At 42.2% G+C, this 16,939-nt stretch overlaps 1 protein-coding gene across 1 annotated transcript in view; it reads left to right on the top strand.

Annotated features, from left to right (window-relative positions):
• The first annotated feature begins 292 nt into the window (after window positions 1-292).
• The window catches only part of ATAD2 (ATPase family AAA domain containing 2), an 83,469-nt gene continuing 66,822 nt past the window's right edge, over window positions 293-16,939 (top strand). Inside the window, exon 1 of the mRNA XM_017855876.1 lies at window positions 293-816. Coding sequence (XP_017711365.1) covers window positions 646-816 — 171 coding nt within the window. The 5' untranslated portion in view covers window positions 293-645. The remainder of the gene's footprint in view (window positions 817-16,939) is intronic.

Genomic DNA, 16,939 nt, shown 5'->3' with positions numbered 1-16,939 from the left:
CCCGCCTCGGCCTCCCAAAGTGCTGGGATTACAGGCGTGAGCCACCGCGCCCGGCCAAAAGAAAAAAAAACTCTTAAGTCTCAAAGTCAAAACCTGTCAAAGGCCAAGTGCTTTATTTACCTCCTTTCAAGGAGTGGGCATTTTGCATTTGAATCCTAGATGGCGGGAAGCAGCAAGCAGGTGTCAACAGGGGTGGGGAGGAGACGCCGGGCCCCGCCAGCCAATCAGAGCGCGCGGAGGCCTCCCTTCCCCCGCCGCCGTCCCCGCGCCAAAATTCCAAACGGGCTGCGCACCGCTCCCGCCGTCTCCTTCCGCCGGGCTCAGCGAGCCGGAACTATGTGAAGAAAAAGAAGTCAGCGTTGTCCGCCGACTCTCTGGTCAGGTCCTCTATACTGTCGGCCTGTGTTCCTCTCCACGTTGGCCTGGCCTCCTTCGCTCTACAAATGGGAGGAGAGTTTCGAGCCTGCTGTTCTATGGTGGCGGCGTGGGCGGGACAGGCGGCGGAGGGATCCTGGGCGCGCGCGCTGCGGTCGCTGGCGCGGAGCTTGTGGCGCCAGAATTCGGAGCGCGGAAGAGCCAGAGCTGCGGCCGCCTGGAGCTGGAGCCCTCTGCAGTTGCGCCCGCCGAGGCCTTTAGGGAGAGAAGATGGTGGTTCTCCGCAGCAGCTTGGAGCTGCACAACCACTCCGCCGCCTCGGCCACGGACTCCTTGGACCTGTCCAATGAGTTCCTCAGTCTGGAGCAGATCGGCCGGAGGCGGCTCCGCTCGGCTGGCGCGGCGCAGAAGCAGCCCGTGGCGACCACAGCCAAAGCGGGCGTGAGTACCGGCCTGAGGCAGGCTCCCTGGGCGGTTCCCGTGGGGACTGCCCGCAGCCCGGCGCCCGGAGGGGCCTGGGGGTGGGCGGCGCCGGTCGAGGTGACAGTTGTCAGGGGAGAAGTGTGATCGAGGACGAGTAAAATGGAAGCCCTGGGGATCGGAGGTGCGGGTCGGGTCGCCGAGCTGAGGCTGGCCGGGAGAGGACTAAGCATTTGGTCACCACCTACTTTTACGCAAGAGGAAATCGAAGCCTGCCACAGCGGAGTGCAGTCTGGGGCCAAGCGGCAGCTGTTCGGCCGCCCCCAAGATCCCCCTCCCTGGCCGATCGATCGCCCAGGCTCTTGCCCTAGGTTTGCATCAACCTGGAGGCAACACGCATCCTCTGACTGCTTTCTGTCTGCGCCATAAACGTTGGGGGGTGGGAGGGAGCACAGGGACGGACAGGTTGTAATTCAGGTTCTCTGACCTCCATTAACGATCCAGAGGGGTTCCGTAATAAGAGCGCAGTGAATAATACCAGGTTGCATAATGTGGAGGGATGAGGACCAACATTTCCTGTACCCCCCCTTCCAAGCCTCATCATAACCCTTTGAGAATGCATAGTTGTGATATCTCTTTGACAGATGAAGAAACGGACTCAAAAAGGTAAACAGTAAGGGGTAGATCTAAAATTGGAACTCAGATTGCCTGCCTCCCAAATCGTTCCCTTTCTCTTCCGTCATGCTGCAGTTACAAACAGTGTCTATAGGGGAAGTTTGGAAGGGAGGAGGGTCCTCCTGAAAGAAGTGCTGCTTCTAGGTCTGAAGTATGGTGAAGGTTTTTGCAGGCCAGAGTTAAAGCTGAGCAGAGTTACTCTCCTCCCATCCACCTCCCCACCCCAGCTGCTGAAAGAGGCCTAGGTGGAAGGGTTTCAGCATTCACAGAAGGTTGAAGAAGTCGAGGAAGCTCGCTCGTAAATTTAAAGCAGCAAGTAATATAGCTGGATTCGAGGTGTTGAAGTGAGTGAGGGTAGGCATGGAGTAGGAAAAATAGGACCTGAGAGAGGGTTGGGAACTTGGGAGTGAGAATGAGAGGCTCAGGGGAAGTGACAATGTAATCCTTTTCAGTTCAGCAGACGATTTCAGGGTCTTGTATTAAGTCTCCTATTAAGATCTTGTGTTTAGATAACTATATAAAATTAGTTGCCGGTATCTTTTCTGGGCATCCCATTCTGGTTGCTACTCTGCTGAGGGGAGTGGGTTAAAAACTATAGTCCCTTCAATCTCTGAAATTGTGATTCTGAATTGAAAAGACAAGTAATTTCCTGACTCAGGATTTGTTTCTCAATCATGTGCCAGGAATTGGCAGAGACCTGGAGAGGCCAAACACTTCTGCACTGAAATTGGTTACTGGACTTATTAACCTGTGTTCAGAAAAGCTATTTCAATACTGATTGATTATTTATGTCCGGGATAACACTAGATCCTATGAACATAATGATACATACTGATGTATTGAACACTGGTTAAATACATAGACTTTTTTTTTTTTTTTCTTGGAGATAGGGTCTCGCTCTCTCATCCAGGCTGGAGTTCACTAGTGCGATCTCAGCTCACTGCAACCTCTACCCTCCTGGGTTCAAGCAGTTCTCCTGCCTCAGCCTCCCAAGTAGCTGGGATTACAGACTTACTCCTCCACGCCGGGCTAATTTTTATATTTTTAGTAGAGATAGGGTTTCTCTATGTTGGCCAGGCTGGTCTTGAACTCCTGACCTCAGGTAATCCACTCGCCTCAGCCTCCCCAAATGCTGGGATTACAGATGTGAGCCACCCTGCCTGGCCAGATATACAGCTTCTTAAGAAAACTGTTGGCCAGGCGCGGTGGCTCATGCCTGTAGTCCCAGCACTTTTGGACGCTGAGGTGGGCAGATCGTGAGGTCAGGAGGTTGAGACCATACTGGCTAACACGGTGAAACCCAGTGTTTACTAAAAATACAAAAATTAGCCGGGCGTGGTGGCGGGCCCCTGTAGCCCCAGCTACTCAGGAGGCTGAGGCAGGAGAATGGGGTGAACCCAGGAGGACGAGGTTGCAGTGAGCCGAGATTGCGCCACTGCACTCCAGCCTGGGGGACAGAGCGAGACTCCATCTCAAAAAAAAAAGAAAAAGAAAACTGTTAATTATGAATTTCAGTTTCTGCTTCTCAGGTTTACCGATAATCAGCAGGTTTCTACACTTGTTAATTGGGGTGATACCCACCACATTGGTAGTGAGGATTAAATGTGATCATGCATGTAAGGAGATTGAACAGTTAGCATATAGTTAGGACTCAGTCGTTGTCAGTTATTAAGACCATCGTCAGTTTTAGTTAATGGCCACTCCCGTTTTTTTCAGTTCCTCGGGAAAAAAACTTTAGGTCATTGTTGACTCCTCACATCCAGTGCATTAGCAAATTCTGTTGGCTCTACTTTCAAAATATATTCCAAGTCTGACCACTTTATATGTCCTCCAGTGTTGCCATGCTGGTTCAAGCCATAATCTCTTTCCTGGATTATTTACTTATTTATTATTATTATTTTGAGACAGAATCTTGCTCTGTCACCCAGGCTGGAGTGCAGTGGCATGATCTCAGCTTGCGGCAATTTCCGCCTCCCGGGTTCAAGTGATTCTCCTGTCTCAGCCTCCCAAGTAGCTGGGATTACAGCGCACACCACCACGCCCAGCTAATTTTTGTGTTTTTAGTAGAGATGGTGTTTCACCATGTTGGCCAGTCTGGTCTCAAACTTCCGGTCTTAGGTGATCAGCCCACCTCAACCTCCTGAAAGTGCTGGGATTACAGGTGTGAGCCACCACACCTGGCTGTCTTTCCTGGATTATTGTAATTCTTGATTGGCCTCCTTCCTGTTTTCTACTGTTTGATGTATATATTATGCCCCCGCCTTCCCTCAACAATCAGTTCTCTTTATGTATTTATTTGTTTTTGAGACAGAGTCTTGCTGTGTCACCCAGGTTAGAGTGCAGTGGCACCATCACGGCTCACTGCAGCCTCAACCTCCCAGGATCAAGTGATCCTCCCACCTCAGCCTCCTAAGTAGCTGGAACTACAGGTGCACGCCACCACACCCAGCTCATCTTTAAGTTTTTTTGTAGCGATGGAGTCTCACTGTATTGCTCAGGCTGGTCTTGAACTCCCGGGCTCAAGCAATCCTCCAGTTTCAGCTTCCCAAATTGCTGGGATTAAAGATATGAACCACCATGCCCCACCAATAGTCAGTTCGTAATGCAGTGAATCTTTTTTATTTTTTATTTTTTTTGAGACAGAGTCTCACTGTGTCTCCCAGGCTGGAGTGCAGTGGCGCGATCTCGGCTCCCGAGGTGGAGGTAAGCTCCACCTCTCGGATTCACGCCATTCTCCTGCTTCGGCCTCCCGAGTAGCTGGGACTACAGGGGCCCGCCAACACACCTGGCTAATTTTTTGTATTTTTAGTAGAGACGGGGTTTCACCATGTTGGCCAAGGTAGTCTCAATCTCCTGACCTAATGATCCGCCCACCTTGGCCTCCCAAAGTGCTGGGATTACAGGCGTGAGCCACTGCGCCCAGCAAATGCAGTGAATCTTTTAAATTAAAAGTCAGAACAGTTGATCACTCAAAACCCTCTTGAGACTCCCTATTTAAGTGAAAGTCTATAAGTTTGGGAGCAGCCCTAAGCATCCCTGCCTCCTTTATAATGACATCTTTTTCTACCCCTTTACAAAACCCACTCTTTTGCAGCCACACAGGCATAGCTACTCCTTTAATACCAGGGCCTTTCCATTTGGTATACCTCTCCTGGAAGTACTCTTCCCTTGGATATCTGCATGACCAATTCTTTTAACCTTTTTTTTTTTAACATTATTTTAAACCAAAAAACAAAACCTCAGGAGTTACAGTATTTTAATGTGGTCCAGAAATTGTACAAATAAATAACTCAGTCCTTATAACCTTACGTGGTAGATAAGATTTTTTTTTATATGAGAAAACCGACGCACAGAGACTTAAATAACTTGCCCAAATTCACCTTATAGTAAGCTGTGTGACTGTGATTCAAATTTAGGAGTCTGTCTACCTCAAGTCTTTGCTAAAATTTCACCTTTGCAATGATGCTTACCGTAAGCACCATATTTAAAATTACAAACCACTTACCTGACATGCGTCTTTATTCTGCTTTATATTCTCCTAGCACTTATCACCTTTCAACATAATCTATACTTTTGTATTTTTAAGTATTTTTCTTCCGGAATCAGAATGTAACTGCACAGGGACTTGGATTTTGACTTTTTGTTTGGCAATGTTAACCCAGCACCTAGAACAGAACCTAGCAGGAAGTAAGTGTATATTAAATATTTGTTGTTGATTGTTCTTACTCTAAAGAGACGGAAGTCTAGCAGAGGAGACCTAACAGCAATATACAGAGACTTTTTGCCATAAATCCCATATTTGTTGTATATGGTGGTTGAGCAATTAGAATGCACTCTGCTGGATGTTGTAGGGTAGAAAGGATTCCCTCCAACCCCCACCACAGTTCCCAGGAGGCATTATACCTTTTTGAGACAAAGTACTCCTTCCTTTTATACATCAAGGTGTCTGTGTACACCAAATTATAATCTCAGTGTTACTTAGCATGGGATTGGATTAAAATAAATCAGTGGTCTTTAGGGGTAATACATTCATACTGACAAGCCCATCAGTACCAAAAATGAAACATGTCTCTGTAATTGGAATATTTTCTGATTTGGGGACTTTACATTCAATACATTTGGTTGGATTTCACCTTGCTGTTTTACATCAACCATGCATTTCAGAGACTTCATTCCCTGATCACCCTGATTATATTTGGATATTTCTTAGTTTCCTCAGCCATATATTTATTGATAGAGCATTTCTTTTTTTTTTTTTTTTTTTTTTTTTTTGAGACAGAGTCTCGCTCTGTCGCCCAGACTGGAGTGCAGTGACGCAATCTCGGCTCACTGCAAGCTCCGCCTCCCGGGTTCACGCCATTCTCTTGCCTCAGCCTCCCAAGTAGCTGGGACTACAGGCGCCCGCCACCTCGCCTGGCCAGTTTTTTGTATTTTTAGTAGAGACGGGGGTTTCACCATGTTAGCCAGGATGGTCTCGATCTCCTGACCTCGTGATCCGCCCATCTCGGCCTCCCAAAGTGCTGGGATTACAGGCTTGAGCCACCGCGCCCGGCGATAGAGCATTTCTTAGACTAGGTTACTTTTATGCGTGGTTACATTTATTCATATTAATTCATTAACTTGAATTTTTCCTAATCTCAGGCTGACTTTTCTTTTCAAAACTTCTCCTTTCATTACCTCTGATCAGGCTGACATTATTTTCAAGTTCTGAAGTTACCTATAGTCACCTATTTATTAACTACATTCTGTTTTTACATTTTGAGTATAATCTCATTCAGCTGGGCTTATGGATTTGTGTTTTGTTTTTTCCTGACTTGTATAGGTTCCCTGACTATTGTGGTGGTGGTGTTCTAAGTTTGTTTTTTGTTGTTTTTTTTAAACTTTTATTTTCATCCTACCAGCTTTATGACTTTGGATATCTTTTCTGTAGTTTCTTTTTCTTCCAGAATCAGATTAGCCATTGTCTTATTTCTGTACTTTCTTTGTTTTCTAAGGTCTAAGGTTTTTTGGTTTCTGTAAATTTAGGGTTGTTTCTCATGTTGAAGAGTCACTTAAGGATAGATAGTAGGGTGTTTTTTGTTAATAGATGATGATCATACTTTACTTTTGTTTTTTTTTTTCTTTTGAGACTGTGTTTTGCTTTTGTCGCCCAGGCTGGAATGCAATGGCGCAATCTCCGCTCACTGCAACCTCTGCCTCGTGGATTCAGGCAATTCTCCTGCCTCAGCCTCCAGAGTAGCTATAAGCACCTCCCAATTACAGGTGCCTGCCGCCACACACAGCTAATTTTTGTATTTTTAGTAGAGACAGGGTTTCGCCATGTTGGCCAGGCTGGTGTCAAACTCCTGACCTCAGGTGATCCACCTGCCTCGGCTTCCCAAAGTGCTGGGATTACAGGCATGAGCCCCTGCACCTGGCCTACTTTTGGGTTGTTTACCTACATTTTTATTTTTCCATGTGTTAAGTAAAATAAAACATTCTTCAGTATGTAGAAGGTACTGTTTTAAACATTGTATGTTTATTTGAAAGTCTGGAAAGATACTCAAAACTCAGCATGAATATATGTAACATACAGGAGATTTTAAAAACGTAAAGCATAACACAATACAGAAAAATGAAAAGTATACAGCTTAATGAAGTATCACAAGGCATAGATAGTGAGCTTTTGGGTGTGGCAGTGAGTGGTGCTCCCTGGAGTTGGGTGACATGTCAGTTCTGTATTCAGTCATAAGCGAGACAGGGCCCTTGATTTTAGGTTTAGAAGTTACAGCTTTGTTTGGGAGACGGTGAAGAGCCAGAAGAGGGATCTGATGAGACAGTGTTTAGGATGGATTATAGTTAACAAATCTAGAGTTAAGGAAGACCAGTTAAAAGATCATAATGTTAGGCTGGGCGTGGTGGGTCATACCTGTAATCCTAGCACTTTGTTTGGGAGGCCAAGGTGGGCAGATCACCTGAGATCAGGAGTTCGAGACCAGCCTGGCCAACATGGTGAAATCCCGTCTCTACTAAAAATACAAAAATTAGCTGGGCATGGCGTTGCACACCTGTAATCCAAGCTACGTGGGAGGATGAGGCAGGAGAATTGCTTGAACCCTGGAGGCGGAAGTTACAGTGAGCCGAGGTTGCACCATTGCCCTCCAGCCTGGGCAAGAGAGCGAGACTCTGTCTTCAATAAAAAAAAGATTATAATGATAATAGCTACCACTTACATAGCAGTTGCTATGTGCCAGGCATAGTACTTGATAGACACATATATTTCTCCTGTTTATAAACTATTGTTATCCTCATTACAAGATTCTTAGTATCTAGTATCCATATACTAAGTATTCTAGATTACTAGATCCTTAGTAAATAGAGACTAGATACTAAGGATACTTAGTATATTGATATCCTTAGTATATGGATACTAAGACACCTTATGTAACTTGCACAAGATTACACATCTCTAAGTGATGTGCCAAGAATCAAATCCTAGGCACTCTATCTCTAGAGTTTGGGTTCTTAATTAATGCATTGTTACCACATATACCAAAATAGAGAAAACTAGAGTTTAAATGAAGGTGATATTAGTAGGAATGGAGAAAAATGTCAAGAAATACAGCGCAGGATCTCTGAGAGTTGAACACAGGGAGGGAAGACAGTGTTGTTTCCAGCTAAAGAAGTGAGCAGTAGAGCAGTAGACCATTGGGAGGTTTTTTTTTGTTTTTGTTTTTTGTTTGTTTGTTTGTTTGTTTTTTGGTGATGGAGTCTAGCTGTGTTGCTCAGGCTGGACTGCAGTAATACAATCTCGGCTCACTGCAAGCTCCGTCTCCCAGGTTCATGCCATTCTCCCGCCTCAGCCTCCTGAGTAGCTGGGACTACAGACGCCTGCCACCATGCCTGGCTAATTTTTTGTATTTTTAGTAGAGACTGAGTTTTCACTGTGTTAGCCAGGATGGTCTCGATCTCCTGACCTCATGATCTGCCCGCCTCGGTGTCCCAAAGTGCTGGGATTACAGGCGTGAGCCACTGAGCCCAGCCGACCATTGGGAGTTGTATGCCAGAATTACTAAGAGGTTGGGACTGGTTATCTTTGAGGATGAACAGAAAACAGCAAAGCACAGGCCATGCGTGGTGTGATCCAAGCTATTGTGTTGGTGGGCGCCTGTAATCCCAGCTCTTTGGGAGGCTGAGGCAGGAGAATGGCTTGAACCCGGGAGGCAGAGCTTGCAGTAAGCCCAGATCGTTCCACGGCACTTCAGCCTGGGCAACAGGACGAGACTCCGTCTCAACAAAAAAGAAAAAGAAAACAGCAAAGCACAAAAAGAATTAAGGAGGTCTGAAGCAGTGCCTATATTTTAAAGGTGAGAAGTTGAATCATGGAACCAAGAGTATTTTGTAAACCAAGGGATCGAAGCATTTTTAAAAAGTAGAGGGCAGGCACAGTGGCTCACATTTCTAATCCCAGCACTTTGGGAGGCCAAGCTGGGAGGATCACCTGAAGCCAGAAGTTCGAGACCAGCCTGAGCAACATAGTGAGACCCCCTCCCCCACCTCTAAAATAAAAAATAAAAATTGACTGAGCACAGTGGCTCAAACCTGTAATCCCAGCAGTTTAGGAGGCCAAGGCAGGTGGATAACTTGAACCCAGGAGTTCAAGACCACCCTGGGTAATGTGGCGAAACCCTGTCTCTACAAAAACTAGCTGGGTGTGGTTGCGCCTGCCTGTAGTCCCAGCTACTCAGGAGGTTGAGGGAGAGAATTGCTTGAACCCAGGAGGCAGAGGTTGCAGTGAGCTGAGATTGTGCCGTTGCACTCACTGCACCCCAGCCTGGGCGACAGAGCAAGACTCGTCTCAAAATAATAAAATACATAATCATTAGCCAGGCATGGTGGCACATGCCTGTAGCCCCAGCTGCTACTGAGGAGGCGGAGGCAGGAGGATCTCTTGAGCTCAGGAATTTGAGGCTACAGTGAGCCATGATTGTGCCACTGTACTCCAACCTGGGTGACGAAGCAAGGCTGTATCTCTGAAAATAAATAAAGAAGTGATCAGTTCTGTAGAAGTCAGTGAGGTCGAGAAAAGGCTATTGGATTTAGCTATTGGGAGATAGTTGTGAATGTACTAAAGAGCTGTAGAGGCAGAAACTAAATTGGAGTTTACAGAGTAGATGGGGAGGTGATTTAAACTCATGTTTAAAGACAAAGCTAAGGAAGGATATCACAACTATAGTGTTATAACATGTATATCATTGGGTATTAGAATAGACTGCTGTTTAAGTTTTCAAGGAGCCCTAAATTTGTGTTGAGTACATCCTATTTAAACCTCATTTGTTGATATTTGAATTGACTCAGACAACTGACCCCCTGCACCCCCAAACATACTTTTAAAAAAATGAATTTAAAGCTTGAATAAGCTTGGCCTTCTGTGAAAATAACGTGGAATATTTTATTTTGCAACTGTGTCTACTTTATGAAAACTTTTTTTTGTCGTTCTTTTGCTGCTTTTTCTCTATGCTAACTTACTGATTCTACAAGGTCGTGAGAGACTTAAAATTTAACAAAATACTAACATTTCCTCTCTTAAAACTTCACTTTTAAAGAACTATCAGTGCTCTCAATATTTAAGGAGATTTTAGCCAAAGAATAGATGAGAATACTACATCTCTAGGTTAAAATTTCAGATTAAGTTTGTCTTCTCTGTTTTTTACTTTTTAGGAATTTTTTTCTGGTAGTGCATGTGAAAATGTGAAAAATAGAAAGTGAAAGTCCCCATCTCTGTCATCCAGTGTTAATTACTGTTAACAGTGTTGAACTTACTTCTTGGAGATTAGATGACTTCGATTTAATGCCTGTGCTAGTCTTCCTTAGGAAATAAGATATATGCAAGATAATTCATCTAGAGATGTTTATAACATCAGAAAAAATTGCAGGCAACCTAAGTATAATACATTCAGCAATTTGTTAAATAGATTCATGTAATGACTGAAATACTATTCATTAAATTTTTAGAGTAATATTTAATGACATGAAAAAATGTTGATATTACCAGAAAAAACTTATAAAACATATATAGTATTATCTTAGTTTTAAATCATGTAAATATGTTTGCACAGGAAAAAAGATGGTTTTGCACCAAGAGATTAAAAGAGGTTGTCTGTGGATGGCTGAAATTAAGGGTGACATTTTCATTTTCCAGGTATAATGGGCATGTATTGCTTTTATTTTATATTGCTTTTGTTAGAACTGTTTTGAAAGATACATTAAAAATTTTTTTAATGTATACTCTATATAGGGGACTCCCCCAAAACATTTTTTTTTCTCCCACATTGTTGAGTCTTTCTTGCTGCCTAGTGCTTATTTGGAGAGAATGGCAAGGCATTCACTATGCAAATCAAAGATTCTCTTATATCACTTTTAAGATTGTCTTCCAGGTTTCTTAGGAAATGTTTTTTCCTAGTATTATCCCCGCCCACCCCTTTTCTTGTTTTGTAAGGAAACAAAATCTTTTTTTATCCTCAGGAATGTGGTAGCATTTATTTTCTTTTTTAATGTACCAAAATATACATAACATAAAATTGACCATTTTAACCATTTTTAAGCATATAGTTCGTTAAGTACATTCACACTGTTCTGCAACCGTCAGCACCATCCAGCTCCAGAACTTTTTCATCTTCCAGAACTGAAACTCTGTACTCCCAGTTCCTGTCTCCTTCTAGTCCCTGATAACCACTATTCTTTCTGTCTCTGAATGTGACTGTTCTGTGAATCTCATATTCCTAGACTAATCATATTTGTCTTTTTTTTTGAGACGGAGTCTCGCTCTGTCACCCAGGCTGGAGTGCAGTGGTGCGATCTCTGCTCACTGCAACCTCCGCCTCTCGGGTTCACGCCATTCTCGTGCCTCAGCCTCCCGCGTAGCTGGGACCACAGGCGCCCGCCACCTCGCCCGGCTAATTTTTTGTGTTTTTAGTAGAGATGGGGTTTCACTGTGTCAGCAAGGATGGTCTCGATCTCCTGACCTCGTGAACCGCCCACCTTGGTCTCCCAAAGTACTGGGATTACAGGCGTGAGCCACCGCACCCGGCCTTGTCTTTTATGACCTGCTTATTTCACTTAATGTATCTTCAGAGTTCATCCATATTGTAGCATGTGTTAAAATTTCCTTTTTTTTAAAAAAAAAGAATGATATTCCATTGTATGGACCACGTTTCGTTGGTCTGTTCATCTGTCAATGGACACTTGGGCTGCTTCCCCTTTTGGGAATTGTAAATAATGCTGCTATGATTATGAACATGAATGTACAAATATTTGTGCAAGTCCCTGCATTTGCTTCTTTGGCTATATACCCAAAAGTGGAATTGCTGGATCATATAGAAATTCTGTGTTTAACTTTTTGAGGAATTGCCTTACTATTTTACATTATCACCAGCAACACACAAGGATTGCAGTTTCTCTGTATCCTCACCAGCAATTGTTACTTTCTCCTTTTGTGTGTGTGTGTGTGAATAGCCATCCTAATGTGTGTGAAGTGTTATCTCAATGTGGTTTTGATTTGTGTTTCTCTAATGACTGGTGATGTTGAGCATCTTTTCATGTGTTTATTGGCTATTTATCTTTGGAGAAATCTCTAGTCACATCTTTTGCTTATTTTTTGTTTGCTTGTTTTGCAAAGGAGTTCTTTAAATATTCCGGAGACATATATATATATATATGTGTGTGTGTGTGTGTGTGTGTGTGTGTATATATATGTGTATGTGTGTGTGTATATATATATATGTGTATGTGTGTGTGTATATATATATGTGTGTGTGTGTGTGTATATATATGTGTATGTGTGTGTGTGTATATATATAAAACCCTATATACCTTATCAGTATATGATTTGCAAATTTTTTCCTATTCTGTAGGTTGCCTTTTCACTCCATTGATAGTGTTCTCTGTGCATGAAGGGTGCTCATTTTGATGGGGTCTAACTTAACATACTTTTATTTTGTTGTCTGTGCTTTTGGTGTCATCTAAGAAATCATTGCCAAATCCAATGCTGTTTTCTCTTAAGAGTTCCTAAATTGGTTTTTAGTTCTTTATTCTCTCATATAGTTTTAAGTTATCATCTCAACTTCCCCCTCTTTTATTTCTTTCAAAGGATGTAATTTCTGTCATCTTTTGATGTTGACATTAAAAAGAATAAAACTATTATGTCAGACTTTACGTGTATCTACTGCATTCTAAAAACCAGTTAGTTGATATGTTGTGGAACATTTAAAAATAAGAACATGAACAAACTCTTAGCAGACAAAGTTTACCTTCATTCTTTTTTTCTCTCTTTTAATTTGCATTTTCAGTCGACTTAACCCGCTGCATTTTATGTTGATGTGAAATTTTTTTCCATACAAGCCGTTTATTTGAAATGCCAACTATATGTAAGACAGTCAGTGTTAGCATGTTTATCAATAACAGTAGAAAAATAGAACCAGTGAAAACCTCTGTTTAGCTGTAATGGTACTCAAAAGAGAATTGTATCCTTTAAAAATGTTTTACACAGGTGAATTCAAGTTTGGAGGTACCTAAATAAAAATACTACATATTTCTTTAAAAACTTTTATATGCAAATAAAGTATAAGCAAGTTGTACAAAGTACTGGTTATGCAGGTTGTAGACGACACTTGAATAGGACATGAAATCAGTTTAAGAAAAATTTCTGAGCCTTAAAGGGCTTCTGAGTGCCAAGAAATAAAACATTTGTGGATGGAGTTGTTAGAATTAATGCTCTGTCAATCAAAACAACAACATATTATCTACTTGGATTTGAAATGATAAAACGTAGAAAGTAAGATTTTTAAAATTATTTCACTAATCTCTATCATTCCAATTTTGTGAGCAAGAAAAGTAAGATTTTATTAGCTCTCACATGGTTGAAGTTCCCTTACCCACGCAATTAGTTCATGTATCTGTGGATGTATCGTAGTTATTGCTAAAGACAGTGCTCTCTTGAAAATGCCTGGCATGGGCCTGGCACATGGGTGCTCATTACATACTCTTCTTACTTTCTTGCCTCTGGGTTGGGGAGGCACTGCACTGCAAAGGTAGCCCTTCCATTCTGAAGACATTGCTAGGAGAGAGTCTGGACTTCTACCTGTGACCAGGGTGAAGGGATAATTCTTGCCTTGTCAGAGATGGATCAGTGACTACGAAAAACCTACCCTGTGATCTTTTTCAGTCTAAGCATTAAAAGCTCCTAAAGCAAAACAAACAAACAAAAAATCAAGACTGTGTTTTGTGTATCAGTTCCATTGTTTTATAAATGTAAGTATTGTTCATATAAATAAGTAGACAGTAATGAAAGGAGTTATGCTTAGCAGTGCCACTCAGTTTTTTGTTTGTTTGTTTGTTATGCATCAAAATCACTTGCCAAAATGATTTTAATGTTCTTTTAGCTTTATTAGGTCTCCTTTCAATTTTATTGAAAGCAGAGAATTGAAAACCACCTAATAAGGGAAGGTATTTGTTGCCTTTCTTTAGTCATTCAATTTTTTTTTTTTTTTTTTTTTGAGATGGAGTCTCACTCTATCACGAGGCTGCAGTGCAGTGGCGTGATCTCAGCTCACTGCAACCTCTGCCTCCCAGGTTCGAGCAATTCTCCTGCCTCAGCCTCCCAAGTAGCTGGCACTACAGGCGCGCGCTGCCACACCCAGCTAATTTTTGTATTTTTTGTACAGATGGGGTTTCACCATGTTAGCCAAAATGGTCTCTATCTCTTGACCTCGTGATCCGCCCGCCTCAACCTCCCAAAGTGCTGGGATTACAGGAATGAGCCACTACGCCCAGCCTACTCATTCAGTTTCTTGACACCTGCACCAGTGTTTTTCTTTGGCTTTGTGAAAGTTAATACCTTGAAGTGTCTACAATAGTGACATTCAGAATGGGTGAGAGATAGAACTTTCTTTTTTTATTTTATTTATTTATTTAGATTTAATTTTATTTATTTTTAAAATTATAAGTTAAATTTAAGTTCTAGGATACATGTGCAGAACGTTCAGCTTTGTTACATAGGTATATATGTGCCATGGTGGTTTGCTGCACCCATCAACCCATCATTTACATTAGGTATTTCACCTAATGCTGTCCCTCCTCATGCCCCCCAGTCCCCAAAAGGCCCCAGTGTGTGGTGTTCCTCTCCCTGTGTCCATGTGTTCTCATTGTTCAACTCACACTTATGAGTGAGAACATGCGGTGTTTGGTTTTCTGTTCCTGTGTTAGTTTGATGAGAATAATGACTTCCAGCTTCATCCATGTCCTGCACAGGACATGAACTCATCCTTTTTATGGCGGCATAGCATTTCCATGATATATATGTGCCACATTGTCTTTATCCAGTCTATCATTGATGTGCATTTGGGTTGGTTCCAAGTCTTTGTTACTGTGAATAGTGCTGCAGTAAACATGCGAGTGCATGTGTTTTTATAGTAGAATTATTTATAATCCTTTGGGTATATACCCAGTAATGGGATTGCTGGGTCAAATGGTATTTCTGGTTTTGGATCCTTAAGAAATCACCACACTGTCTTCCACAATGGTTGAAGTAATTTATACTCCCACCAACAGTGTAAAAGTGTGCCTATTTCTCCACATCCTCTCCAGTATCTGTTGTTTCCTGACTTAATGATCACTATTCTAACTGGTGTGAGCTGGTATCTCATTGTGGTTTTAGAACTCTCTTTTTTAAAATGGAGAAAGGCAAATGAATGGGATGCCTTGTGCCTTTTCAGGCTGATCAGTTTTAAGAAAAAGGACGTGAAAGTTGATAATTTGGAAGTAGATTCCCTTTAAATATTCCTTGGAAATTGAAAATATTCCTTGGAAATTTTCCTTGGAAAATGGGGAAAAAAAAGTTGTACATTACACTACACTGATCTAAGATGTAAATATTTGTCTTAAAAATAATACACCACCCAAGGTGTAAGTATTCTTTTTTCAAACGTCCTCAAATATAGGTACATTGATAAAGATGGTGACAAATCATATACATCATTTACTATTTTTGAAGTACCTATCTAATTTTTACACAGATTATTGTGGTGTAAATATCCTTTTATTGTGAACCAACCAAATATTTTGCTCAAATCAAAAATAAATGCCCAGATAAAACAACATTCAACAATAGAGTAAAGCCAGTCTGGGATGTGATCCAGGGACTCAAATGTTTGGTGTTTTTTTCCTAAAGCACTGCCTGTTTTTCTAAACTGATCAGTTTTCGGAGTAGTAGGGCATAGAATTATAGAGTTGTTAGGAACCTTTGACTTTGACTTCTGTCTTTGATTTGTTTGTTTGTGACAGAGTCTTGCTCTGTCACCCAGGCTGGAGTGCAGTGGCACGATCTCTACTTACTGCAACCTCCGTCTCCTGGGTTCAAGCGATTTTCCTGCCTCAGCCTCCCAAGTAGCTGGGACTACATGCACACGCCACCACGCCCAGCTGTTTTTGTATTTTAGTAGAGACTTGGTTTCACAATGTTGGCCATGCCCAGGCTAGTCTCTTATCCTGACCTCAAGCGATCTGCCCACCTCGACCTTCCAAAGTACTGGGATTACAGGCATGCGCAACCGCGCCTGGCCCTATCTTTTTTTGTTTGCTTTTGTTTGTTGTTTGTATTTTAGATGCCTTTGACTTACAATGTGAAAATACTGTATATGATTTCAGAGTGGTGTGTGAGCTTTGCAATACTTTATGACAGAACCTCTAGCTCATAAAGCAGCCCATTAGCCTCTAGTCTATTTATTGTACTAAAATGAAGTTACATAGAGCAGTATGGTTTTTACAACAGATTAACATACTTAAACAGTTTTGTTTTGTTTTGAGGCAGGGTTGTTGCCCAGGCTGGAGTGCAATGGCTCGATCATAGGTCACTGCAGCCTCCACCTCCCAGGCTCAAATCATCCTCCCACTTCAGTCTACCAAGTAACTGGGACCACAGCTGTGCACCACCATGCCTGGCTTATTTTTTTGCAATTTTAGTAGAGATGGAGTTTTGCTACATTGCCCACGTTGTTCTGTTACTTGTGAGCTCAAAGCAATCCACCCGCCTAGGTCACCCAAAATGCTGGGATTACAGGCATGAGCCACTGTGCCCAGCCCCTAAACAGTTTTTTAATTCAGCTGTTGCATTATCTGGGTTAAACTGGGCAAAATATATAGTAATAACTCTTTCATTGTTCAAGCCAAAATTGTAAATCTGATGGACCAGTTATTTTGAGGTTGCTGCTGGTGATTAGGTGGCAGTATTTTGGTGAGTCTGTATCTTCCTTAGGTCTTTCTAACTTCTATAGCCTTAAAATAAATGAGTACCTACTATAATAAACTATTACAACTTTTTGTCAGTGGTGGAAAACTTTACTGTCAAGACTACTTTTTATAAAGTGGTTATGAACTATAAACCAGTAAATCTTATATTAGCTGCTTCATAGACATTGCTGATACTTGTTTATCA

Source organism: Rhinopithecus bieti, unplaced genomic scaffold (genome assembly GCF_001698545.2).
Source record: "Rhinopithecus bieti isolate Rb0 unplaced genomic scaffold, ASM169854v2 scaffold_38631, whole genome shotgun sequence".
NCBI lineage: Eukaryota > Metazoa > Chordata > Mammalia > Primates > Cercopithecidae > Rhinopithecus > Rhinopithecus bieti.
Note: the sequence above shows the minus strand (reverse complement) of the source record. Positions and strands in the feature narration are given on the sequence as shown.